At 43.3% G+C, this 27592-nt stretch overlaps 3 protein-coding genes across 3 annotated transcripts; 2 read left to right on the top strand and 1 right to left on the bottom strand.

Moving 5' to 3' along the window:
* The first annotated feature begins 647 nt into the window (after positions 1 to 647).
* LOC120684974 (G-type lectin S-receptor-like serine/threonine-protein kinase At1g67520) lies at positions 648 to 1910 on the top strand. The gene is made up of 5 exons (XM_039966826.1): positions 648 to 762; positions 1021 to 1288; positions 1377 to 1608; positions 1698 to 1741; positions 1891 to 1910. The coding sequence occupies exons 1-5, from the start codon at positions 661 to 663 to the stop codon at positions 1908 to 1910; spliced, it is 666 nt and encodes a 221-aa protein (XP_039822760.1). The 5' UTR covers positions 648 to 660.
* Positions 1911 to 3254: 1344 nt separating this feature from the next.
* Positions 3255 to 11292, top strand: LOC120684973 (putative disease resistance protein RGA3). The gene is made up of 4 exons (XM_039966825.1): positions 3255 to 3959; positions 8189 to 10342; positions 10761 to 10813; positions 10908 to 11292. Exons 1-4 carry the CDS (start codon positions 3255 to 3257, stop codon positions 11290 to 11292), a joined length of 3297 nt encoding a protein of 1098 aa, XP_039822759.1.
* A 14431-nt stretch (positions 11293 to 25723) lies between these two features.
* Positions 25724 to 26450, bottom strand: LOC120684972 (bidirectional sugar transporter SWEET14-like). Its single transcript, XM_039966824.1, has 3 exons — positions 26427 to 26450; positions 26147 to 26266; positions 25724 to 26038 (listed from the first exon to the last, which is right to left on the bottom strand). The coding sequence occupies exons 1-3, from the start codon at positions 26448 to 26450 to the stop codon at positions 25724 to 25726; spliced, it is 459 nt and encodes a 152-aa protein (XP_039822758.1).
* Positions 26451 to 27592: the final 1142 nt, after the last annotated feature.

Raw genomic sequence — 27592 nt, 5'->3', positions numbered from 1 at the left:
AGAAATAAAAGGGGAACGAAGAGAAAGCAGGAAACCAGAGAGAATCTCGGCTTCTCAGATTCCTTGCAGAGTTGCAGGACGCGTACGGACGCACAAAATCCGTCGTCAGGACTCGAGTTCGTTGGCTGCGATGCTCCCTCCCTAGTCAGGTTCGATCCTTTGATCTTGCACGCCCTGTTCGATCATTATACTGAATGAATTGCACTTTCAATACTAAGCAATCTAGCATGACTCACGCTGCACCCTGCACCCTGATCTTTGACTCTTCTTTCTGCAAAACTTAGTACATATGTTTCATTCTTCTCACCCCGGGGTCTATAATTTGTACTACAGAAACCACAGGGCATCGATACTGAAATTCCAAGTACTGCTGCTGGGCTTTAGTTTGTCCCGCGTACCTCTCCAGTGCTGCACCACCCTAGTCAGGTTCAGTCCTTTGATCTTGCACCTATTCTTCCGTCATTGTACAGCACCTATGTTTCCAAGGCAAAGCTCCACCCAAGTTAATCCAGAACCTCTACTATGCCTCACGCAGTCACGCTGCACCCTGAATGCATAGTGATCTTTTACTCTTGTTTTGTAAAAGTTGGTATTTGTTTCAATCTTCTCATCCCGGTTAGGGGTCTATAATTTGTACTACAGAAATTACAGGACATAGCTATGGAACTGGAGGACGTATCATTTCAATTCTTACAAGAAATTACTGATGGTTTCTCTGAGAAGCGGATACTTGGTGAAGGAGCATTTGGAGTTGTCTACAAGGTAAGATTTGGGATGTTTGACTTTTATAAAGAAATATATTCTCAATAAGTCTGTCTGGCCAGCACACCACGTAGTGCGTGGAAACAATATAGTGTTACTGAAAAGTGTCCTACAAGCATACAGTACATTCATATCTGGATCGGGTAATACCATCGGACAACAAATAAAACAGTGCCTAAACCTTCATTTCTTGCTTATAAGTAGTACGCAGAGAAAACGGTCAACTTGTACTGAGTGCTGACAATATATATTTGGCAGGGAGTAACTAAAAGCGGTGATGATGCTGCTGTGAAGAAACTAAAGCTTGGTTGTGATGTCAACCTTGACTTGAAGCAGTTCCAAAATGAGTTTTATAACCTCACAAAACTTAAGCATCAAAACGTTGTACAGATTCTTGGCTATTGCTATGAAACAGAGAAAAAACTTTCTATCTTACCTGATGGAAGTAAGGTGTTTGTTGATGAATTACATATAGCTCTCTGCTTCGAGTATTTGCACAATGGGAGCCTCGAAAAGCATCTTTCCGGTAAGATGCAGCTTCATTCTTGGCATGTCCGGAAAGAAAAGTGTGTATATTTTCATTTCATTAATAATCTTTTTGCTTCCTAATGCAGATGATTTTTATGAACTTGACTGGCACGCGCGGTTCAAAATAATTAAGGGAATTTGTGAGGGTCTAAAGTATCTTCATGATGAGTTGGAAGAACCTATCTACCACTTGGACCTAAAACCTGACAACATATTGCTAGATAAGGACATGGTTCCAAAGATTGCAGATTTTGGTTTGTCCAGAATCTTTGGTAATGATGAATTGGCACGAATCACACGAAATCCTTATGGGACACTGTAAGTTGAATGCCTCAACTTAACATATCCTTTTTTTCTAATCCAACAAACTACCTGCATTAAAAATCATTGCACACAATGGCATGCAGTGGGTACCAGCCACCAGAATACATTGACAAAGGTGAAATCTCAGGTAAGTTTGACATATTCAGCTTGGGTGTCTTGATTATAAAGATGGTGTCAGGATCCAAGGGCTACCCGGATTGTCTCGATCAAGTGAGAAATGATATCTCTTTTGACAGTAACATCTTTTAATTTAATATTGTAATGGTACCGGCTCAGCTTGGCTTTCTGTTTATTAGGCCCAAAGAGACTGGAAAAATAGGTTGCAGACAACATGTACAGATGATTTGTTTGAAGCTTATTGCCACCAAGTAGACACATGCAGTCAGATAGCAATGAGCTGTGTGGAGACAGATAGCTTCAGAAGGCCTGATATAGTGACAATCACTGAGAATCTGAATGAGATTGAAATTCACGTTGGCGAGGTAATTAATATCATTTGTGGGGGCATACAATGGATAACTAGGATTGAAATTTAACTTACTACAGGTACAATCACGTGTTCGGTCCACCTCATTATGTCTTTGAGCATATCAGGAATTGAATCTCAACAATGTCCATGATTGATGAGCCTAAGAACATAAATTAGGTTTTGAATCCTCTAAAACTGATATTGATTATGTTAAATCATATTATTTATAGAAAGAAATATCAACTCTGTTATAGTTTATATTATCTTTTGTTTGCAATCAAAACTATATTGTCATATTTTCGTCTAGAAACTGGATAATTGGCTCATGGGACAACAACTCTTGATTAGTTTCTTTTAGGTACTAAATAATTTGCTGATAATTTACAATTACAAGGAAAATTTATTGTGTAACATAGGTCCAATATTACATTGTGTATTAACAAATAGAGAAATTAAAATTCGTGTGCTTTTTAAACACTATTTCCTCTAATCCAATATATTTTTCATTTTATGATTCATCATCATCAAATTTTGACCTCCAATATACAAATAAGGACTGAGGTTAACAATGCAATACTATCAATACTGATATTACTTATCATGAAAATTTATTTCCAGTTATTATTTGAGTTACAGATTTCAAAGAATTTGTTTGTCCTAGTGTTGACCATGTAAAATTGTTTTTGTGTCTTTGCTTGAATTGTCTTGTTTGTTGACAAAACTAATTGGAATCTTGTAGCTTCCCGAGAAAGGATGTCACATAACTATTTCTAGAATGGCAATGCATAATAGCAAGATAGAGATGAGAACAGAGTCAACGGATATCACTGATCAACACCAAAATATTATTTTGAGGTCAGACCATAGTTGCAATGAACTGGAACTTCATGATGTATTGGAAACATCACCAGATACAGTAGAAGAACACATTGTAGGGAGGACAGAAGAAAAAGAGAAAGTAATGGCCTCTTTGCTTGAGGCCATGTCAGAAAAGATCGTCATCCTTCCTATACATGGTATTGGAGGCATTGGCAAGACAACTTTTGCAAGACTGATTTATAATGATCCAAAGTTCTATTGTTATTCTCAGGTATGGGTCCATGTGTCCCAGAGATTTGACTCGAATAAAATTTATAAGTCTATAACTTTACAATTATCTGGAAAAGAGTGCATGGATAATGAAAGACAGAAGATACATAGTTGCCTCAACAAACTATTTGCTGGTAAGAAGATTCTTATTGTTTTAGATGACCTATGGGATGACCATCAGTTCCGGCTGGAGGAGTTGAAGAATACGGTATATCATAAAGACAGCAACATCATTATTTTAGTAACAACACGTAGTGAACTTGTTGCGGAGAGAATCTGTACTAATGTTCAATCACACAAGATATTACCCTTGACAAATGATATGTGTTGGGATATAATAAAACAAAGAAGTTGTTTCAAAGATAGAAATGACAAAGAACAGCTGATGGGTATAGGACAAGAGATTGCTCGGAAGTGTGGTGGTGTGGCTTTAGCAGCTCTATCTCTTGGGTTCACTTTACGGTCCATGAATTTTGAAGAATGGATGAAAGTGAAAGACAGTGATATCTGGAATAGACCTGTTTCAAATGATTTCTCTGTGCCAAATCAAGTTCTTGCATCCTTGAAGTTAAGTTATAGCTATATGTCTCCATGCTTGAAGGCATGCTTTACCTACTGTGCAACCTTTGCAAAAGGTCACAAGATTGTTAAAGATGATCTTATTTACCAATGGATTGCTTTGGATTTCATCAAGCCAACAAGATTACTCTCGAATGTGCAGCATTGTGAAAAATATATTCTGCAGCTCTTGGCACTGTCATTTTTTCAACAACCAGTGTCACCTAAGGTGTGTCATTTCAGCATACCAATACCACATTAGACTTTTTTTCTTACTTTAATCAATTGAAAAGAAACGTACATATGTAACTTTTGATGAAAGCATGCTGACAACATACAAGGAACATTGAAATGAAACAACCACTTAACACAATAATGTAGAAGTAGTTCACAACTATTAAAAAGTAAACGGTGGTGAATAGCCAATATTTTGAACAAATAGTACCTATAGTCATAGATCAGTGAAGCAAATCTTCCGAGAAATTACACACAGTCTGACACAATAGACACATTGACAAAATCTATAATACTCCTTCAAGTCACAAATAAATGATGTTTTTGTTTTTAGGTTGTTTAAAGTCAATCATTCCAAACTCATTATCATAAAAAGGCTGAGTAGTCAAAGATTGAATTAATTGACTCTGAACAACTCCAAATTACCAGTTTTCTGTGATTGTTCGGAGTAGTTTATCTTGGACAATTGAGGAGTGTAATGTGTTGATATGGCTCCATTTCCTTAATATTAGAATACAATGTAGAGATCCATACACTTTTTATATCTAAACAATAATGTGGAGAAACATAGATTTTCTATGTTATCTAGAGGCACAAATATGTCTATTGCAAAGAGGGTCACCTCAAACAACCCTCAGCGTTCAAATTATTAAATAAGAGATGGATCTTTTGTTTTCCTCAGATACAAATTTAGTCTCATATCTCACATAGTTTTTGTTGGAACCCTCAATGTTGGAACCCTAAAAATCTTATTTTGAGAGATAAAAATTGTACAGATAAAAATAGGCTAAAAATTAAAAATATTGATGTGTAAAACCATGACCCAGTAGTGTTTGGTCTGTATGTTCCGTTTTGGTGGAATTTGTCCCACCTTGCCATAGCTCCTCCTCCGAGATCCACATTGGATTTGTAGTTTGAAGGCCAAAATAAAGCAATTTAAATATTTGTTTAGTCTATATTATGGAAAACGGCATATTTAACAGTTCTAGATTCATGATTTTTTGGGAGTTACTAATATCTAGTTTCTGGTCAGCTTATAATCTTTATCTCTCTAAAGTTTATGTATTAAGTGCTAATATCATGCACCACTCAAGAACCACACATTCCTTGCACATAATATCCAAATACCTAGCCCAACACTACCCGTGCGACCATGGGGGTTGGTTGAGACACCATTTGCAAAACGTCCAAATTGTTCACAATTGTTCAGATCAACTCATACGCTAGGTGGCCTACACAGCCTGTCATGGTGGGACTGCACTACAAGCAGCGTGGAAAGGAAAACCAGGAGCTCAAGGCGTGAGTTATCAGGTTAGTTTTGGGTAGCTTGATAAACAAGTTGTTCTCATGGTATAATATAAGCCACAGGGTTTGAGGTTAAGCGGATTGTATCTTAGATTGGATCGTGATCCTGCCTCTCCGGTGCATCGTGAGCTTCAGCCATTGCTCCTGCGCGCTGCCAAGGTCCAAGGCCATGTCCGGCTACTTCCTTTGAATACAATCTTCATCGAGTTCCTCCCACCAACTCCCTTCCCACTCACGCCTGTGACATCTTGGTATCAAATTGCTTTGGTACTGATCTCATGGCGACCGATGGTGAGCAGAACTCATTGGAGAACATGGTGGACGAGATGCTCGAAATGATCACCAACCTCGCCGCCAAGGTCACAGATCCCACCACGCAAACCGCCGCGCTCAAGCCACTGCTGCCGCTCGCCAAACAACTCGACGGCCTGCTGGACAAGGTGACCAAACTTCAAGCGGCGGCGTTCGAGGGCTTCAACCAGATTGCTGCCCTGGACATCGTGGTGTCCCGCCTCGAGAGGGCATAGCTCGGCGACAAGGAGGCCGCCCTAGAGTTAACGCGAATGGTGATGCATCGGCGCAGGGCTGCCGCTGCTTCCGCAAAACACCTCCACTATGCCACTGGGAACTCAACGACGACAACGACGCACCGACCCACGGTTCCACCCTCGCGCCCGCAACGAGTTCCCGACGTTCGACGGCAAAGAAGATCCCTTACCATGGCTCAACCACTGTGAGACTTCCTTCAGGTGTTAGCACATGCCGGAGCACCACCGCGTCATGTACGCGTCCCTGCATCTCACGGGAACGGCGCAACTCTAGTACTAATTCCTGGAGTTGACGTTGAGCACACCGTCGTGGCGCCGCTTTGCCTAACTCATGTAACAGCGTCTCAGGCCACCCATGACAGACAGCCCCGTCGGAGAGATCATGTTGCTCCATCGGGACGTCACTGTGGACGACTACACCAACAAATATCTCACCCTCGCCCGTCGTGACGCGGACTTGACGGAATTGCAGCTGGTCCAAATGTACATAGCCGACCTGGTCAATCCACTCAAGACAGACGTCGCCCTCTGCCGACCATCATCCCTTGACAACGCCATCATGCTCGTTAGTGCCTATGAGCAATGGATGAAGCTGTCGTCGATCGGTCAAGGTAACGCACGTGGTAGCCGCACCTCGCTCCATGCTACGCCTAGCCCCGCATCGGCAGCACCTTTGGCCACCTCGTCCACGACTCCCCACGACACAACGGCATCATCAGCAGCGGTAGGGTCGGGCCGGTCCACGTCGCTCACATCCACCCTCCCTCGCCGTTGAATCTCGGAGGCTGAGATGGTTCAGCGCCGCGCTGACGGCCTGTGCTACAATTGCGACAAGAAGTTCGTCCTGGGGCACAGGTGCAAGAAGTTGTTCGCTATCGAGATTGTCATTTTTGACAACACAGAGGCACCAGTGGCGGTTTTTGCCATCTCAGGCACCCACAACGAGCCGGGCATCTCGCTCCATGCGCTCACCGGTGTGTGTTCCCGTAGGTGCTAGTCCATGAAGATTTTCGTGTGGATTGCCGATACTGTCGAATTCACCCTCCTCGACTCTAGCTCATCCCACTACTTCATTGACACCAACATGGCACAGTGGGCGGGCATAGGGCTCCAACCATGCAAGGGCCTCTTGGTGACCATCGCGAATGGCGACCGCATCGCGTCCCCATGCAAGGCCCTTTACCAGAACGTGCGCATCAGGGGGGGGATCAACCTTGACCTGTACACCCTCCCCCTGGTGAGTACGACTCGGTGCAGTGTCTTGTCACACTAGGCCCTATCCTTTGGGATTTCGCGAGGCACACGATGTGCTTCACACGGGCTGGCAGGCGCATCACATGGCGCCGTGCATACACCACGCTGGGTCTATCTACATCCACTCTAATGAGTCTAGATGGCGACTTCCTCGATGCTCTACTGGAGTAGTTTGAGGTCATCTTCACTGAGGCGCAGGTCCTCCCTCCCAGGTGTCACCTCTGCCATCGCATACGCCTCAAGTCCGGCTCGGGAGCGGTCGCCGTTCACCCCTACCGTTACGCCCCATGCACAGAAGGATGAGCTTGAGCGCCAATGCGGTGAGATGCTGCATTTGAGCATTATCCAGCCAGGGACGTCGGCCTTCTCCTCCCCAGTGCTGCTGATCCGCTAGCGCGACGGTTCGTGGTGCTTTTGCGTTGATTACCGGGAACTCAACTGACGCCACGATCAAAGACAAGTTTCCCATCCCCATGGTGGAGGAGCTGTTGGATGAACTACGCTGCGCCAAATTCTTCACCAAATTCCATGGATGGAAAGACTGTTATTCACAACAGTTACAATATATCGTATTGATGGCTCTAGAAGTTTATATTTTTTGGAAGAATTTCTCCGATTCATCATTTTTTATCGCATCTCATGAGGTAATGTGGAATCACGTACACACTTGGACACCCGTCAATACAAATACATGTATATAACCCAGCTCTTTTGAGCACCTGCCAGAGACTAGGCTGACAGATCCTGAGTTGACAAAGTCACATAGGCGCATCATCATTGACGAGCATGTTGCATACCACTAAAAGAATAGTATCGTTAGTTTCTAGAATAAATACTCAAAAATGTGAAAACCCATATCGATTTCAGAACTTGAACCTGATAGACAAGTTTGACAACAAGGAACCTAACTAACTAAGCGACACTCAGTTCACAACTGTCTTCGATTATAATAATAAGATTGTTTTCATTTTTACTCATAGTACGGCTCGCATGGAAAAATTGTGGAGTAATCCTGGTATATATACTCATTCGCTTTTGACATATGTTGTGTTTTTACATAATTTAATAAGTAGAATTGAGAAATCCTGACACTAGCTAGGATGTACTTTTGATGCAGACTTCTGAAGCATACTATGAACAAGCTACGTTTTTCACCATGCACGATCTGGTGCATGACTTGGCAATTTCACTCCTTGGTAACCAAATTCTGGACGAGACCAAACAACGCAAAACTAGGGGAAGCAGCTGCCAATATGCATTGCTCACTGATTGTAGCAGACCACTGGAGTTATGCTTGACTTCTCCTGCAAGGCTAGTAGCACTGCATTTTTTGGAGGGTTACAGAAGCAAACTAAGCGGTGCTGCATTTGCACCTGCTAGGTCCCTGCAAGTATTGGATTTAAGCGAGTGCTTCATACAGGTGTTGCCAGATTCCATTGGCCAACTAGAGCAGTTGAGATATCTCAATGCTCCAAAGATCCAGGATGAATTTGTTCCAGAATGTATCACGAAACTCTCAAAATTGATTTATCTCAATCTTAATGGATCTAATATTACCACCCTGCCAAAGTCAATTGGAGAACTGGAAAGCTTGATGTATCTTGATTTATCAAACTGTACAGGAATAGATGAGTTGCCAGTCTCATTCAGGAATCTAGAAAAATTGGTGCATCTAGATTTATCAGGTTGTCGTAGTATTTCAGGTGTATCAGAATCGTTGCAGAGCCTCAGCCGATTGGAGCATTTGAACTTATCATGGTGTGGAGAGATGGAAGGCCTGACAAGAGCAATGAGCAGCCTCACAGGACTGCAATATTTGAATTTGTCATGCGTCTCTTGTGTTGGATTACAACAAGTCCTGGTCAATCTCACTAAACTCAGGTATGTAAATTTAGCAGGTAGCCTAGATGATGACGAACTAGATCAAGCTGAGTTTGATAGTTTACTTGAGTGCGTCAGTATCCTTTCCAATCTAGAGTACCTTAATTTAGGGTTCAATGGTTATCTGTGTACCATACCTGAAAGCATTGGGAACCTCAGCAAGCTAAATACCCTAGACCTCTGGTATTGCCAGAATCTACAGAGGCTGCCAGCTAGCATATCTGCAATTAATAGCCTGAGGTTTCTAAACGTATGTGGTTGCTGGAAGTTAGATAAGTCCACTCTGCCCCAGAACAAGAATAGTTCAACAGTCTTGTTACCACATTTTGTGGTCCATGCTGGTGATGGTGAATCCAGCAGCAATCTTTCTGAGCTCGAGGATAAACATCCAACTTTCTTGGAGATAAGCAGCCTTGAAAATGTGAAGTCTGCATCAGAGGCAAAGAGAATAAAACTGGTGGAAAAGCATAGTATTGAAAAGCTAGAATTGGCATGGACTAGGGATGCTAAGAGATTTGCAAATGATATGGAAGTTTTATCAGAACTGGTGCCACCAGATGCGATAGTGACATTAACACTGCACGGATACAGTAGTATTACCTTTCCATCCTGGATGATGAGCATTGCTACTTATCTACCTCGCCTGACAGATGTTACCCTGCGGGACTTGCCCAGTTGCAACGTCCTACCTCCACTTGGTCAGTTAACAAACCTTGAGCGGCTGGAGATCGATGGAATGGGCGGCATTAGGAAGATTGATGGGGGCTTTTACGGGGGCAGAAGAGCATTTCCTCGACTTAGGAAATTTTGCCTATCCCATATGGATTGCCTGGAAGAGTGGAATGCTGAGGATGGTTTGAATGAGCTCGCGTTCCCAGAACTGAGGTGGTTGAGTATAAATCGTTGCCCCTTGCTGAGGTTCAAAGCGTGTCCGCCTCCAGGTATGCGCGTGAACATAGATAGTAGTGACCAAATACTATTATCCTCATGGGAGAACAGAGGTCATGTCTGTGTTTCCTCCACTACGGCAACAGTGCTTCACGTGAAATGTTGTGAGGTGCCTCTGCATCAGTGGAGCTTGCTGCGCCACCTCCCCTGCCTCAAACGTTTATATATTACTGACTGCAGTGATGTCACATGTGGCTCAACAGATTTGGTTGCGGAAGATTGCAAAAATGGCACCGTAGCACTGCAGGAGTGGTTGGGAGACCTCACGTCTCCCATGGAGCTCGACTTACGTATACACCGTTGCAATGGCATCCAGAACCTAGCAAAGGGCATCCAACAGCTCAGATGCCTTCGACGGCTAGAAATTATTGGCTGTCCCGAACTAGTTGAGTGGTGCAAATCAAAGGAGAATAAGATAAAGCTCGCTCACATCAAAGAAATTGTACGTGCCAGCTAATCTATCCATTATAATTTTCTTTATTTGCATTGGCTGCTCCTTTTTTTTTTCCATCTTAGCATATATCAGATCTATTCTCAGTTACATGTCTTAGATGGTTTGGCTCTTGCAGCAATGTATATATTTTAAATATATTTTCCTTCCTTTTTTCTCAAAATAAAAATGTGTCGACAAATAATTAGTTCTTTGAGTAGATTATTTAAAGATTCACTTACCTGCCAATTTCAACACAGCGGTAACAAAGGTGTTTTACTCTCAAACGTGCAAACTTTAGCAATATAATGACAAAACAGTTGTTAAAAAACGCCAGACACAAATGCAAGCTTTAAGCAAATACAATACAAAAGCAAATTGCAAAAGCTTTCTATCTATTTATTTTCTCAAGTGCAAACTTGCTTGTCAGATATTTGAGGACCTGGCACTGCCAGCGGTACGTGAGGCTTCAATGAAACGGAGGTAAAGAATTTCGTCCTAGCATTGAAGTGTCATGTACGACTGCTCGTTTGTTACTTATTCTTAGCTTGATGGTTCCTTGATTCTCCTTTTACAGGAAAGTCCTTAAGCTGTCAAGAGATTTTGAATTGTTAACGATAAAAGATGAAAAGAGGGGTGCAAGTGATGCAGGTCATAATGCCAACACACTAGAGGATCTGCCAGCGCAGCAATTCAGCCTGGGAAGCTGCATGGGCTCTTCTACTCCGCTAGGAACCAGCAGAGCCCAGAGGCGACGCAAGCCTACAGCCGAGCTGATCCGTCGCAAGGGAGGCATGCCTCAGACGCCGCCTGCCGCTGGTCCGTCCACCACTGTTATCAGCGTCTTCAGATCTTCTCCTGCTTCACACCTCACCAGTCTACCTGCGCTGCCACCTACCACTCCTGCTTCCATGTACACCTTCACGGCCACCGCCCATTCATTGCGTCGGCCACCGTACTGACAGCATGGCAAAGGATGAGAACAAAGCAGATTTTGGGAAGATGTAGTTAGCAAATGAGTTTGGTACAAAGTTCATATAAATATGTAATCAGCACGCCACATCAGGAGCAGCGGAGGAAGACGCCGATGACAGCAATGCAACATTGAAACCAAAACTGCAAATCATATATAGATTGGACACCCTGCTGATAGGTTTTGGACTTTTGAGTGCTGGGTAAATTCTATTTGGATTGATGTTTTGGAAGTCTGCTTTGGACTGCATGGATTTGGGTTGGGCTTTTACATATTTTTGGATGGCCCCACTTTGCTATGGATTTTCATCTTCGTCCATTTCTACCCCTAGTAACAGGTTCGAAAATATTATCCGGTGGTTCTCACATTAGCGATAACTGGTCTATTAACCCATGCTCCCGCATGGGCTAAGTAAAATTAGTATCACAATGAGGTCAATAATTATAATTAGCTATCTCACGCCCTTTTTCATTTATTAAATATTCCAACACATACTCTAAAATATATATTTATCATTATCTAGTTATAATAGATTTCATTTTGCATCACACCTCTATATGTATTTGATATATATTTAGTTGAACTATTTATTTGTGAACTGGTATTCTTATCTCTTCCATCATACATCATGAGTACATGGTGACATATATTGTGGGTAGTGTTTTTATATGAACAATAATATTAATAATATATTAATAATGATAGAAATAGTAATTTAGGAATTTATATTGGTGCACTTTTATACTTTATTATAATTATATAATTTAGATTTAGATTTAGGAGTAATTTAACTTGTAGTAATAATGACATAATTGGATAATTTATATGCAAATTTGAAGGGGTATTTGTATTATTTTTATAATGACATAGGTGGGTAATTTAGATACATATTTAGGGGGTTACTTTAGTCTATTTTCATAACGACAGAGGTGGGTAATTTATTAGGAAAGATAACAGATCCGATGGTTATTATAATTTAGAGTTCTTGGATTGATGGCTGGATGTTTCTAATTTTTGTGAGAATTTTTAGGATTTCTCTATTTTTTAAGTATCCACCTAGGATCCTAGGTGGCTTCACGTGGAGGCTCCAATTAGCATTTTGCTGCTGTTCTCTTCAAAGCCTTGGCCTTGCTGCTCCTGAACTACGCACCGTCTATCGCACCACACAATCACATACAAGCAAGGAAGTATAATAAAAAAGGAAACAGTACACCAAACAATATAAAAATTACAAAATGGGATTACAAAGCTATTGTACTCGTTGCAAGGATCCATGTGAGCGCAAGAATTGCTCAAAAAAAACGGAGCTAAAACGATAAAGTTATAGCCTTAGCATGGTCCCAGGGACCTATTTGTTAAAGACTTGAAAGAACAAGGGCTCTGGGTGAAGAAACTGAGGGCTAAAAAAAAATTAAACCTAATTTCTAGGGGTAGAACCTAAAACTAGGGGTTTCGGATGGTGGGTTTAATTTTATAGAAGCACAGGGGTTTAAACAGAAAGAAAAAGGGCTGATTTGCAATTACTTTTGAACTAGGGTGGAGCGCGGGTTGATTCAAGAAAAACAGAGGATCTCTTATGCAAAAAGGGCTAGGGTTGACCCGCTAGGGATATATTTGACTCAGGCTAGGTTAGATTTGGGCTACTAGATCAAGATTGGACAGCCTATATCAAATTGGACGGAGAGGGCGGCGGCGCTGGGTCGCCGGTGGCGGCTCGCCGGACTTCACTCTTTTCGGTGTTCCAGGGCTCGATTCAGCTCGGGTTTTGGTCAGGAGAAGGCGCGCGTGACGGGGTTCACATCTAGGTGTTCGGGAGGCCGGGTTGAAGGTCGGACATGGGTGCGCGATGGCGAGAGACGGAGCAGCGGTGACGGTGAGCAAGACTACGCGAGAGGGAGCGAGATAGGGTGAAAAAGAAGGGCCGGTGAGCGTTCTTACCACGACGCGAAGCTCTGGGGCAGCGTGGTCGGCAAAGAGTGGCGGCAGAACAGCAGGACGGTCACGGCAATGAGCTGGGCGAGCTCCAATGGCGGCGCGGTTAGTGTTTGCAGGGCAAGGGCGGCGGCACGGGTCGATGGGGGTCCAAGGCGGGTCCACAAGACTTATATAGGGGTGGAGAGGCAGCATAGGATGCGGGTCGGTCTCGGGAGGCAAGGCGCAGTCGAACTCAGGCTAGAGTATGAGCCTAGTGCGGGGAGGGAGACGCTCCTTGAGTCCCACCTAGTAGCGAGCGTGGGGAGCGGTGGAGACAGGAGAGGGGCCGCCGGGGTTTGGGCCAAAAACAGGAACTAGGCCGAGTGGACTAGACCGAACGGGGAAGAAGAAAAGAGAAGAGGAAAGCTTTTGAAATAGAGAACATCAATTCAATTTAAAGTTAAATTCTTGGAATTCAAATTCAAATTGAAACTCAAGCAATAAAACTATGCAAGTGGCACGAATGCTCAAAAATCTAGGTGACCTTATATTTTTTTATGGCTAAATAATTTATTTAAGATTCACCATGAATGTTCTAAAATCAAGATAAATTGAATAAAAACCTTATCATACTTGCAATAAATCTAAGAACTTTTATTTAGGTTCCTAATAAAAAAATTAGGATGCTACAGAGTGCTAGTCTTTTCACCAAAAAGATTCCCTCCCTCCATACTCATTGCAACCCGAACACTCCTCGGCCGTCAAGGTAATTTCAGCTTGGTTTAATGATGGAGGGAAAATGCATCGACGGAGACATACATCTATCAAACATAATGGTGAGGACCAATAGTGGTCACCCTTAGATGATAAATGATTGACAACATCGTATGGATTTGATGTGTCTCTTGGCTCGGACGGTCGGCACCGCTCCCTCTCCCGTCGCCCCCTTCCTTCCCCTCTCGGTTCTTCTTTTTCTCTTCCCCTCATCTATGTAGGATTAGGGATTGGAGATGAAAATTTGAGATTGAAACTATGGATTTTTGGGGAAAGGAGGCTCTTCCCTCCTAGTGCCGTCCGGACTTTTGGATTGGATCAATTCGCGTTGAATCAGTGCATCCCGAGTATTTTCCATTTTCCATTTTCGGGTGAATTTTGGTGCAATTTTCGATTCGCGAGTTATACTCGATCTTTTCGCGAATTTCGTTTTAGATCTGTTAATCCTTGAAGTTGCGGACCTATGGCTCGAGTTTGGTTTGAATCCATGGAATTTTGAGAGAGTTTTTTGGATCAAAAGTTTCGGTTGTTCCTGCTTGTTCTTCTCTCTGTTCGGCTCTGTTGGTGCGCAGATTCTTGAAGGAGCAGAGGACAAGGGTGCAACCGGCGGAGATCAGCGCAGCGGCGGGATCCATCCCCGGCGAGAGCAGGGCCAGCGGCGGCGCTCGCGGAGGCGTGCGAGCGAGCCAGCGGCCAGCGGCTCTGCCGTGCGCGCACGCGGCGGTGCGGCAAGGCAGGCACGTGCTCCTCCCAGCGGAGCGCTCGGCGGCCCAGGCAGCGAGCCACCAGCCCAGCTGCCAGGCGCGGCCCACGAGGGGGCGCTGGGGCACAGCCGCACAGGGAGCCCGTCAGCCCGAGCAGGTGGCTCAGCTCGCCCAAGAGGAGCTGCACGCGGCCCAATAGAACAGAGAGCAGCACGTTTCAGCGAGAGAGAGCCCAGTAAGCCTTTTAATTTGTATTTATTTTCTGCACTTGTTTTATTCAATGCTCTCTTGTTTAGACTTGCGAATTAATACTTAGTCTTGCTAATCTCTATTAGTCCTTGCATGCTTTAGCTTTTGTGCTTGATAATCTTTACTAGTCTTTAGATGCTTATTTAAGAGGACTCGTTTGTAGCGTTTAGTTATAATTCTTTTTGATGAGTCTTTTGATTGGCTTTTTGGACAAGCTTTACAACTGCTTGATTATGAACTTTGATAATCATTGTTGAATCGTTACATGCTCGTTGAAGTAAGCTCTCATGTGAGTGTGTTTGAAAAGCTTTTGCGGCACTTGATGATAATCGTTGCTTACGCTTTATGTTGTGCCCAGGGGCGGGCCCAAGTGGGAGCAAGGATATTCACTTGAATACCCATTGTTTTTTACCAAAAATTTTATATATGTATTATTTCTCAAGTATATGAAGAAAAAGAATGAAAAATGCACACCACAACATCATGATAGAGGTTCGAAAATTTCTCAAGTATATGAAGAAAAAGAATGAAAAATGCACACCACAACATCATGATAGAGGTTCGAAAATGAAATAGCCCATCACCACCCCTCCGGCCCTCCCACCAAAATTTAGTTATTGCTTCTTCATTTGTGGTATGTCGGTCTAAAAATATCAATTGCATAAGTGAGAAGAAAAATCTAGATATAATTAGTGTACACTTAGTGTTAATTGATGCTACCATCAATTAGACATGCCGAAAATTAGGTTTAGACTATCAAAAAATTTCTCTTCAATATTTTGAATACCCATGTTTGAAATCCCGGGCCCACTCCTGGTTGTGCCTTACTCAAGTAGATTGCCTTTTGCTTCCTTCCGCTTTGTTGAGCTTTTCCTAACCGTTTCTAGGGTGAACTCGTCACGTGCTGACTTGTGTCGCCTTGGCGGTCAGAAGAGAGGTCCGTCGGGTAGAATTTGGCACATAGGCCTTGTTCTCTTGGAGAATTTTTATCGTCTCCCATTCACCCCCCTCTGGCCGCCTATTCGGTCCTTCAGTGGAAATCTGGGTAGAAACTGATTAACTGCTTGACACAAATTGAATAACAATCAAATAAATGGCCATGGCAAGGAAGGTGTTGGACATACTAATAAGAAAGAAATGGAACTATTTCATGAACAGACTAAGGACTATTAATAAATATCAAAAGAACCAGGACTTCGTCCCTTTTCATCCCTCTCGTCTGGCTCACTTCCATAGACATCTATGTGTGTGCATCCGTACATGGGGTTGGCCACCGGCCTAGCCTTAAGTGATACGCCCAGACTACGCATGTGGCATCTAGACTTGCTCAGTGTTATTGCTTCCCTTGTTCCCCGACTTCTCCAGCTCCTCCACCGATGGCTCGTCGTCCTCCTGCTTCGCCGCCCCCTCTATCGGTGCGACTCCACGGGGTGCACCTCGCAAGTCTTCATCTCCACGGCCGGGGTCATCCCGACTCCCAAGCTTAGCGATGGTCACGACGTGCTTGGGCACCTTGACGGTATCATCCAATGCCTCATTATCCTTGTCGGCCTCTAGATTCTTGGTTGTATCCGCCGTCCGCCCGAGCCCACCCGCAGCCACACGCCCGAGGCCACCGCCGCTCGCCGGATCCCATGGAGGAGCGTCGTGGGAGGGAGTGAGGGGAGGGAGAGGGAGAGAGACGGTGGCAAGAGGGAGGACTGTGGCGGCAAGGAAACCCTAACTCTCAGCCTTATATACTCCAGGTGCTATATCAGGCCAAGATGGGCTCGATTTATTAACTGAGGCGGGCTCTTATAAGACAACCGCCTCTAAAAATAAGAGTATTAATAGAGGTGGTCAATTTTACGTTGACTGCCTATGTTAATCGATTTTGTGAGATGTTTCTTTAACCACCTCGGTTAATAAGAAATGACCGCCTCTATTAATACTAGGCATTAACAGAGGCAGTTATGTATTGTGCCCGCCTCAATGCTTCTAAAAAAGTAGTTGTTAATTAGTTTTTGTATTAGTAGCGGCGACGGCGAGCAAGACCACGCGAGAGAAAGCGGGATAGGGGAAAATAAGAAGGGCCGGTGAGCGTTCTCACCACGACACGAAGCTCCGGGGTAGCGTGGTCGGCATAGAGTGGTGGCGGAACAGTAGGACGGTCGTGGCACCAAGCTCGGCGAGCTCCAATAATGGCGGGGCGGCTAGAGTTTGCGAGGCAAGGGCGGCGGCATGGGTCGATGGGGTCCAAGGCGGGTCCAAGAGACTTATATAGGAGTAGAGAGGCGGCTGTAATGAACATGGCATCTTTTATGCCGTTTCGAGTGATTTTGGTGATCAAGTGACAACACAATCAATGGGATATAGAAATGTTCACTTAACAAAAGCATTCGTTGTCACTTGATCACCAAAATCACTCAAAACGGCATAAAAGGTGCCATGTTTGTTACAATCTCCCCCTTTTTGGTGATTGATGACAACATAATCAAAGCAAGCATAATTTTTGCAAAAATTGAAAAATTTAACAACTTGATACTCATTGAAAATAAATTGATACCGCTTACTCTTGTTTGGATGCTTACTTCCATCCAATGATGGCTTGACCTCCCCCTAGAACCATGATCCCCCCTTTGATCCTCCCCCTTTCTCGCTACTTCTCCCTCATCATTTGATTCACTTAGGTATTTCTCCCCCTTGGGATATGCTTCTTCTCCTTGAGAAAATACCTTGCTTTGATCCACATTTGAAATTAGCATATGACCGGTTGAACCGATGCTACCCCATGCAGAGGCATCGGTTCAACCGGTGATATGCTGATTTTAAATGTAGATCAAAGCAAGGTATTTTCTCAAGGAGAAGAAGCATATTCCAAAAGGGGAGAAATACCTAAGTGAATCAAGTCATGAGGGAGAAGTAGCGAGAAAGGGGGAGGATCAAAGGGGGAATCATGGTTCTAGGGGGAGGCCAAGCCATCACTGGATGGAAGTAAGCATCCAAACAAGCGTAAGCGGTATCAATTTATTTTCAATGAGTATCAAGTGGTTAAATTTGTCAATTTTTGCAAAAATTATGCTTGCTTTGATTGTGTTATCATCAATCACCAAAAAGGGGGAGATTGTAATGAATATGGCACCTTTTATGCCGTTTCGAGTGATTTTGGTGATCAAGTGACAACGCAATCAATGGGATTAATGCTTTTGTTAAGTGAATATTTCTAGATCCCAGGGATGAAGCATAAAGGCCATGCAAAGCAAAAGAAGAAGAAAGAACTCAAAGAAACGCTGAAATGGATGAGTTCTACTGAAACTAGTAGCACCGGTTGAACCGACGCCTACGCATCGGTTCATCCGATGGTTGTCGGAAGATCCGACGCCATGGCATTGGTGCAAGTCTGAGCATCCTCTGGTAAACAAGGGAAGATCAAATGAAGCACCGGTCGAACCGACGAGGCAAAACTAAGCGTCGGTGCATTCAAAGTGTTAAGTACCAGAGACGATGTCAAGTGCTCAGTAACCAAGTCTTCAGCACCGGTTGATCCGACGCCCCATTGGTACAAGCATCGGAGCGATGACGTCAGCTTGTCCAACGGCTGTACAACGGTCCAGTGTGACCGGTTTAACTGATGCCATGTCACCAGTTCATCCGATGGGTACTATGTCAGAAGCAGACTATGCGTCAGAAGCCCAACGGCTATTTCAGGTCTGAGAGTGACCGGTTGAACTGACGCTACCCCATGCAGAGGCATCGGTTCAACCGGTGATATGCTAATTTCTGCTGACCGTTGGAGCAATGGCTACAAGACTTGGTGGCCTATATATACGCCTCACCCCGGCCATTTGAAGCTTGCTGGAGTTGCTGGACATCCGGCACACACTTAAGAACATCTCCAAGCCATCCAAGAGCATAAAGATCATATCCTTAGTGTTAGCACTAGCTTTGTGAGTGTAAAGTGCTAAGTTAGCTCTTAGTGAGTGTAATTGCAAGGCCTTGAGCCTTTATGCTGTGGTTCATTAGTGAACCAAAACAAGAGCTTGGTGCACCAGCACCTTGGAGCGTTGAAGCTCGCCGGCAACGTCATCGACCCTCCGATTTGGTGTGGAGCGGCGACGACAACCTTTGTGCGGGGGACGTGGAGACCCCCATCCTTAGTGGAAACCGGGGCCAAGGTGACCGTGATTGTGTTCATGGAAGAGACTTGGTGGCCGAGTAGCAATACTCTTAGTGAGTGCTACAACAACGTGGATGTAGGTGTAGCTTTGTGGCAAACTGATCCACGGGATAAACACCCGCATCAAGAGTTTGCTATCTCCTATCCCGCTCTTTAAGCTTCCGCATTTAATACTAGCAATTTATGTGCCTTTACTTTCATAGAGTAGTTTCTTGATAGGAAAGGCTATAGGTTGCTAAACTCTTTTGGGATAGGGGTTTCACACTAGAACAACCTAGTTGCACATCTAGATAGCTTATTTTTAGTTTAATTTTTGTGCAAACTAGTTGGAGCCATAGGTCAAGGTTTTTATTAGTGCCCAATTCACCACCTCCTCCCCTTAGGCTAGAGCACCCGATCCTTTCATGTGGTATCAGAGCCGGGACTCACTTTGTCTCACAAATAAAGCCAATTCCATTGGCAAATTTGTGTTTACTGGTTCATTAGATCGGTTGGCTTCACCGCCTAGTGAGTTAGTTCTTTTAGGGGAAGGGATGGATTCTCTAGGACCTCCTTCACGTTTCGATGGCACGAGCTTCCAACGATGGAAGATTTTGATGCAATCGCACCTCCAAGCAAAGGGCCTAAATGTTTGGAGAGTAACGAGTGAATGAAAAGTAATAGTCAACAAGAGAAGCAACATAATGCTATAGCCAAGTGTGCTATCTTAAATTCTCTTGGTGAAAATATTTTCAACCGTGTGTTCGCTTGCGAAAATGCTCAAGTTTTATGAAAAACTATTAGTGAGAACCATGAAGGCACAAAAGATGTTGCAAATGAAAAATATCATATTCTCACTGATAAACTTAATAGCTTCAAGCAATTTGATCATGAAAATGCCGAATCTATGTACTCACGGTTGAGTATTCTTGTGAATGAGATTAATTCTTTAGATGTGAAGAAAATTGAAGATTTGGAGCTCATTCGCAAGATCCTTCACTCACTTCGAAGGCCGGAGTATGATTTGGTGACATCAATACTATATGAGAAAGATCTCACAACAATGGCACCAAATCAAGTCCTCAACAAGGTGATCGCCCATGAGCTACGCCATGATATCAAGCCAAGAGCACCACCCTTTTCACCAACACATAGTGCACTTGCATGCAAGCAAGTCAAAAAGTTGAAGAAGATGGCCATTAAAGGTAGCTCAAGTGAAGAGAAAGAATAGGAGGCATGCCAAAGCTCCTCAAGTAATGATCAAGAGCCAATGAACCCCTACCTTTACAAGCAAGTAAAGAAGATGAACAAATACTTGAAGGAAATCAACTCCATGGGGTATATAGTCTTCCTCAAAGATGGGCCTCACCATCAACTCATGAAGGTTGAGAAGAAGTTCAATAAGAAGAAGCAAAAGAAGGAGAAGAAGCCCAAGCATGAGTCATTTTCCATATTTGGTGAATGGGTGAGCGGTGGTGAAGAATCAAGTGCAAGTTCAAGTGATGAATCAAACAAGAAATTAACCACCCGCTTCGGATCATCATCAAACACTTGCCTTATGGCCAAAGGTATGTATAGCGATATAAGTGATGATGACTCCGATTCTCCTTCAATTGATGAACTTCTTGATCTTATTCATGAGCACTAAAAATTCATTAAGAAGCAATCTAAAGAAATTAAAAACCTTAATGCTCTCAAAGGTCTAAATGCTTCTGTTGCTACAAATTTTGATGATTTAATGTGCAAATTCAAATTGCTTAGCGAGGAGCATGAAGAGCTCAAATTAAAATTTGAGAGCATTAATGATAACAATGACTCTTTGGAAATAAAGCAAACTACCCCTTGTGCAATTCTAATCTCTAGGGTAGATGCTTCAACTTCTTGCATTAATTTAATTGATGAATCTTGCTCTAACCCTTGCAATGAGAAATACTATGAGAATGTCATTGTAGAATCATGTGATGATCTCATTGCCAAGGAGAATGATGAGCTAAAGCAAGAAGTGGAAAGGCTCATGAAGGACTTGTATAGATTAAAGGGCAAAGCCATAGAGAACAATGTCCAACCTTTTCAAGATAACCGTGAAGATATGGTGAAGAAGCTTGAGAAGGGGTCCACCATGACTTGCTCAAAGTGTCACAAAGAAGGCCATAAGTCCAACAAGTGTTCTCAACCAAGGAAGAAGCTTTCGGATGAGAAGAACAAGAAAAAGTTTACAATCAAGAGTTCGCTCATCTACACCAAGCCCAATCGGAGGAACAAGAGCAATAGCACCACTTATGTAATCAAGAAGAAAAAAAATGGCAACGTGGTTGCTCACAAGGTTGGGAAGCAAGAAAGGAGTTGGAACCGCCCCATTTGGGTGCCCAAGGATGTCATAACCAATATGAAAGTGCCTCAAATGGTGTGGGTTCCAAAGGAGACTTGAAGCCCAAGAATGGCTTAGGGGGATTTGGAGGCTTAGCTTACAAGTTGAAATGAAGGTTCAAGCCAAACAAGCTAAGCACACAACTTGGACATATGTTGCCCAAGTCCCCCATAAGGTGATGGTAGCTAGATTTCAAATTCACGCATCATATAGCTCCATTATTGCTCTTGCTAGGATATTTGCATATCTTGCATTTCCTAGTGTTATATATGGTGGTTTGCTTGTGTCATGATTCTAACCCATGAGCAACCTACATGGTTTCATAAGTGTGTAGAAAGCTACACAATATTACCCTTCATGGTACATGGACTTCATGAGGTATGTATTTCATATGTGTACCATGAACACAAGCTATAGGGTAAACTTCCCAATTGTGTCAAAATCAATGTGCATACATTTGCTTGGTGATTCAAACACTAAATGCACACATTTAGGGGGAATTCATCCTATGGTTTGTGATTTTGAGACTAACATGTTTGCAAGTTTATCTTTTGTAATCTCACGTGGAGTTAACACTCTAAGAGAATGTTTCTCACAATTCATGTGAACAAACAACTCTATAAGAGTGATTAGATAAATTGTGCTTTCTTGCATATTGAGTCATGCTCTATTGAACTTAAATGCTCATATCTAAGTTCATAGGCTATGTGCTCATACATTTGCTTAACCTTGGTGTACCAAGTGCTCATCCTCTAGAGACTTTCAAGTGGTTTTCAATTTCAATTGATATCATATGCAAGTCACTTTCAATTGGTACATGCAAGGTAAACAAAGTAACCCCCAGAGGTATGCAAGGTTTCAAACTCATTCAATTGGTATAATGGTCAAATCTTGTTTATTTTAGAGCTACCTCCGAGTATGATATGATCTAAGTTTCTAATTATAACATCTTGTTGTGCACTTGATTTTCACATTATCATTTTGTGCACATATTTCTGGAAAGCTTAGCTCATGTCATGCTAATTCCGTGATTTTGTGATCCACCATAGTGAAAATCTTCATTTGATATCTTCATTGATATCATACAATTGGATAATGAGTCATGGAACTAACTCTCTAAGCTACTAATCCTCTCTTGAGCTATATTATTTTGCAAGACCTTTTAGGTGCAAGACCTTTTTAGGTGATTTGATTTCAAAGGGGGAGAAATGTGGATCAAAGCAAGGTATTTTCTCAAGGAGAAGAAGCATATCCCAAAGGGGGAGAAATTCCTAAGTGAATCAAGTCATGAGGGAGCAGTAGAGAGAAAGGGGGAGGATCAAAGGGGGAATCATGGTTCTAGGGGGAGGCCAAGCCATCATTGGATGGAAGTAAGCATCCAAACAAGCGTAAGCGGTATCAATTTATTTTCAATGAGTATCAAGTGGTTAAATTTGTCAATTTTTGCAAAAATTATGCTTGCTTTGATTGTGTTGTCATCAATCACCAAAAGGGGGGAGATTGTAATGAACATGGCACCTTTTATGCAGTGTCGAGTGATTTTGTTGATCAAGTGACAACGCAATCAATGGGATTAATGCTTTTCTTAAGTGAACATTTCTATATCCCAGGGATGAAGTATAAAGGCCATGTAAAACAAAACACGAAGAAAGAACTCAAAGAAACGCTGAAATGGACGAGTTCTACTGAAACCAGTAGCACCGGTTGAACCAATGCCTACGCATCGGTTCATCCGATGGTTGTCGGAAGATCCGACGCCATGGCATTGGTGCAAGTCTGAGCATCCTCTGGTAAACAAGGGAAGATTAAATGAAGCACCGGTCGAACCGACGAGGCAAAACTAAGCATCAGTGCATTCAAAGTGTTATGTACCAGAGACGATGTCAAGTGCTCAGGAACAAGTCTTCAACACCGGTTGATCCGACGCCCCATCGGTACAAGTATCGGAGCAATGACGTCAGCTTGTCCAACGGCTGTACAACGGTCCAGTGACCGGTTTAACCGATGCCATGTCACCGGTTCATCCGATGGGTACTATGTCTGCAGCAGACTGTGCGTCAGAAGCCCAATGGCTATTTCAGGTCTGAGAGTGACCGGTTGAACTGACGCTACCCCATGCAGAGGCATCGGTTCAACCGGTGATATGCTGATTTCTGCTGACCATTGGAGCAACGGCTACAAGACTTGGTGGCCTATATATACGTCTCACCCCGGCCATTTGAAGCTTGCTGGAGTTGCTGGACATCCCACACACACTCAAGAACATCTCCAAGCCATCTAAGAGCATAAAGATCATATCCTTAGTGTTAGCACTAGCTTTGTGAGTGTAAAGTGCTAAGTTAGCTCCTAGTGAGTGTAATTGCAAGGCCTTAAGCCTTTGTGCTGTGGTTCATTAGTGAACCAAAACAATAGCTTGGTGCGCTGGCACCTTGGAGCGTTGAAGCTCGCCGACAACGTCATCGACCCTCCGACTTGGTGTGGAGCGGCGACGACAACCTTTGTGCGAGGGACGTGGAGACCCCCATCCTTAGTGGAGAAGCTTCTTAGTGGAACCCGGGGCCAAGGTGACCGTGATTGTGTTCACGGAAGAAACTTGGTGGCCGAGTAGCAATACTCTTAGTGAGTGCTACAACAATGTGGATGTAGGTGTGCCTTTGTGGCTAACCGAATCACGGGATAAACACCCACGTCAAGAGTTTACTATCTCCTATCCTGCTCTTTAAGCTTCCGCATTTAATACTACAATTTGTGTGCCTTTACTTTCATAGAGTAGTTTCTTGATAGGAAATGCTATATGTTAGTTGGAGCCATAACTCTTTTGGGATAGGGGTTTCACACTAGAACAACCTAGTTGCATATCTAGATAGCTTATTTTTAGTTTAATTTTTGTGCAAATTAGTTGGAGCCATAGGTCAAGGTTTTTATTACTGCCCAATTCACCCCCTCCCCCTCTTAGGCTAGAGCACCCGATCCTTTCAGCGGCCTCGGCGTGCGTGTCGTCTCGGGAGGTGAGGCGTAGCAGTCGGACTTGGGCTAGAGTCTGAGCTTAGCGCGGGGAGGGAGACGCTCCTCAGGTCCCGCCTGGTAGCGAGCGCGGGGAGCGGTGGAGAGAGGAGAGGGGGCGGCGGGGTTTAGGCCAAAAACAGGAGGTGGGCTGAGTGGACAGGGTCGAACGGGAAGAAGAAAAGAGAAGAGGAAAGCTTTCGAAATAAGGAACAACAATTCAATTTAAATTTAAATTCTAGGAATTCAAATTCAAACTGAAACTCAAACAATAAAACTATGCAAGCGGCATGAATGCTCAAAAACATATGTGACCTTGTATTTCTATTTATGACTAAATAATTTATTCAAGATTCACCATGAATGTTCTAAAATCAAGATTGAATAAAAACATATCATACTTGCAATAAATCTAACAACTTTTATTTAGGTTCCTAATGCGAAGATTAGGGTGTTACAGAGTGCTAGTCCTTTCACCTAAAGGATTCACTCCCTCCGTACTCATTACAACCCAAACATTTCTTGGCTGCCAAGGTAATTTCAGTTTGGTTTAGATGGAGGGAAAAATGGATCGGTGGAGACGTACATCTATCAAAAATAATGGAAATGTGGCGAGAAACTGATTAACTGCTTGACACAAAATGAATAATAATCAAATAAACGGCCATGCCAAGGAAGGTGTTGGACATATATACTAATTAGAAAGAAATGGAACTATTTCAGGAACAGACTAAGGACTAATCATAAATATCAATGCAACGTATCTAGTGCAAACCAAGGACCTCGTGCAAACCCGTGCAAACCTACTAAACAAAGTTTCAAAAAATTCTGAAAAAAATCATGAATGTGCTTCTCAGCTTACCTCATCTATATATAAAATTTCATGGTCAAATTCGTCTTACTCTAGAAGTTACAAAAAAGACAAATTTTCTGACAACAATAATGGTTCAAATGCATCTCAAATTTGTCTTTTTGTAACTTCTAGAGTAAGACGAATTTGACCATAAAATTTTATATATAGATGATGTAATCTTAGAAGCACATTCATGATTTTTTTCAGAATTTTTTGAAACTTTGTTTAGTAGGTTTGCACGAAGTCCTTGGTTTGCACTAGAAATTATACCAAATATCAAATGCACCAGGACTTCGTCCCCTTTCTTCCCTCTCGTCTGGCTCACTTCCATAGACATCGATCTATGTGTGTGCATCCGTACATGGGGTTGGCCACCTGGCCTAGCCTTCAATTATATGACCCAGACTACGCATGTTGCATCTAGACTTGCTCGGTGTTATTGCTTCCATTGTTCCCCGCCTTCTCCAGCTCCTCCACCGACGGCTCGTCGTCCTCCTGATTCGCCGCCCCCTCTGTCGGCGGAGACTCCACGGGGTGCACCTCGCAGGTCTTCATCTCCACGGCCGGCGCTCCAAGCTTAGTGATGGTCACGACGTGCTCGGGCACCTTGACGGCATCGTCCACCGCATCATTATCCTCAACATCCTTGGCTGGTAACCTGGGCGTCGCGTTGCAATAGAGAGCGTACAGGCCCATCTGGATGACACCGAAGGTGAAGCCGATGACATTAGGAAGCTGCAACATATTAAAGTAGCATTTGTCAGAGACCTCCCTTGGCAGTTGTCAATCCAGAAGTTAGCTTTAAAGCTGCTTAAGTTGTGGAGGAAATTAAAGGTTGCTTACGGCGACGTATTTGTCCCTGATGAACAGGCCGTAGAGGAACCAGATGACGGCGCTGACGGTGAGGGAGAGGGAGAGGAAGAAAGGCATGAACTCCACGCTCCTCGTGCGCACCACCTTACGCTGCAACACGCAACCAGTCGCACAAAAATGTCAGCGGCGTAACCAGATCGACGCAAGCAAGGGCCATGACTATGCACACAGTTGAGAAAACACACACACACACAAAGAGAAGAGAGAGGGAGAGAGAGAGACAGACACAGAGAGAGAGAGAGAGACTTACACTGGGGCCAGGTAAGTTATGCATGAGATAATGTTGCCTGCAATAAAAACCAACGTAAAAGAAAGAAAAAGGGAATAATTAGAAATGAAGCATAGCAGTTGTGACATACTAAGGGCGAGGTTCCTGGCAACGACCCGAATGAAAGCGATTGGGATCTTTGCATGCTCTGTGACGTCACGATACACCACTACAGGCAAAGATCCTGAATGGACCGTACCAACTTTGTTTGGTCTTCTATTTTCTCATTTTTGGTAAATGGCCAGAAATCTTTATAGTATAGTGACATAAGAAGGTGTTGATTTGTTTCTGTAAGGACATAAACTTGCACTACTATTAGTAACTATTAGGGTGGCTGGGTGAAACACATAAAAGGTGTAAATGTTTGCTCGAAGAAGAAGATTAAGATGAAAAGAGTAACAGGAACTGTAAAAAATTACGAAATTCACAAAATCTATTGGGGTCTATTGAGAGACAGCATAGCATACCAAGGAGGCCAAAGGTAAAGGCCAATGGATGGTGAAGAGACAGGCCAGCCATTGGAAAATCGTAGCTTTGATATGGAACTTAACGCGGAGGCTGGCTTGTATGTGTATTAGGAGTCTTGCTTGATCAGAGATTTATGGACCGAGATTGAAGATTGACACTACACTACTTGACGCCTCTTCACAATGGTTAGAGAGGAGACAACTACTTGAGTTGCTTGACTGAAAGAATGATCGTAGTAGGGACCTTGGAGGGGGTTTATATAGTGTTAGGAAGGAAGCACCAGCTAAAAATGCACTCATATGGCGCCGCCTCATGGTGTATCACCCTGGACGCCAATAGAACGCTCGGCCATTTCTTCTGATGAATATAATAACCGCCATGAGACTGAAAAATACAGGAAAGAAGAAAGCATCAGCATGACAGAATGTGCCGACACACATCCTCATTGCAGGGCATCGTGAAAATGTTGCCAACTGCAAGTTGCTGACCTAGATATGATGACGACATGTAAACTAGGAGCCTTATTTCTTCATGGAATGAATGGCCATAGAGATCAATGGTAATAACTCTATTATCTACGACCTGTTTGTTGTATATTTAAATGACTTAGTGGTAATAATTTTTCTGTGCATATGGCGGGTAACTTCGGAAGTAGTCCGACAGTTATTAATGCAGATGAC

The sequence above is a fragment of the Panicum virgatum genome, chromosome 8N (assembly GCF_016808335.1).
Source record: "Panicum virgatum strain AP13 chromosome 8N, P.virgatum_v5, whole genome shotgun sequence".
Classification (NCBI taxonomy): Eukaryota; Viridiplantae; Streptophyta; class Magnoliopsida; order Poales; family Poaceae; genus Panicum; species Panicum virgatum.
This window is presented reverse-complemented; position numbering and strand designations above follow the sequence as displayed.

Excerpts from the sequence above, each read along its gene's own strand:
- LOC120684974 (XM_039966826.1), top strand. The coding sequence starts at position 661 with ATGGAACTGGAGGACGTATCATTTCAATTCTTACAAGAAATTACTGAT. Across the intron at positions 763-1,020 it reads CATTTGGAGTTGTCTACAAG|GGAGTAACTAAAAGCGGTGA; the intron begins GTAAGATTTGGG and ends TATATTTGGCAG. Across the intron at positions 1,289-1,376 it reads CCTCGAAAAGCATCTTTCCG|ATGATTTTTATGAACTTGAC; the intron begins GTAAGATGCAGC and ends TTCCTAATGCAG.
- LOC120684973 (XM_039966825.1), top strand. The coding sequence starts at position 3,255 with ATGGATAATGAAAGACAGAAGATACATAGTTGCCTCAACAAACTATTT. Across the intron at positions 3,960-8,188 it reads AACAACCAGTGTCACCTAAG|ACTTCTGAAGCATACTATGA; the intron begins GTGTGTCATTTC and ends CTTTTGATGCAG. Across the intron at positions 10,814-10,907 it reads GAGGCTTCAATGAAACGGAG|GAAAGTCCTTAAGCTGTCAA; the intron begins GTAAAGAATTTC and ends CTCCTTTTACAG.
- LOC120684972 (XM_039966824.1), bottom strand. The coding sequence starts at position 26,450 with ATGCATAACTTACCTGGCCCCAGT. Across the intron at positions 26,267-26,426 it reads ATAACTTACCTGGCCCCAGT|CGTAAGGTGGTGCGCACGAG; the intron begins GTAAGTCTCTCT and ends TGCGTGTTGCAG. Across the intron at positions 26,039-26,146 it reads TCAGGGACAAATACGTCGCC|CTTCCTAATGTCATCGGCTT; the intron begins GTAAGCAACCTT and ends AATATGTTGCAG.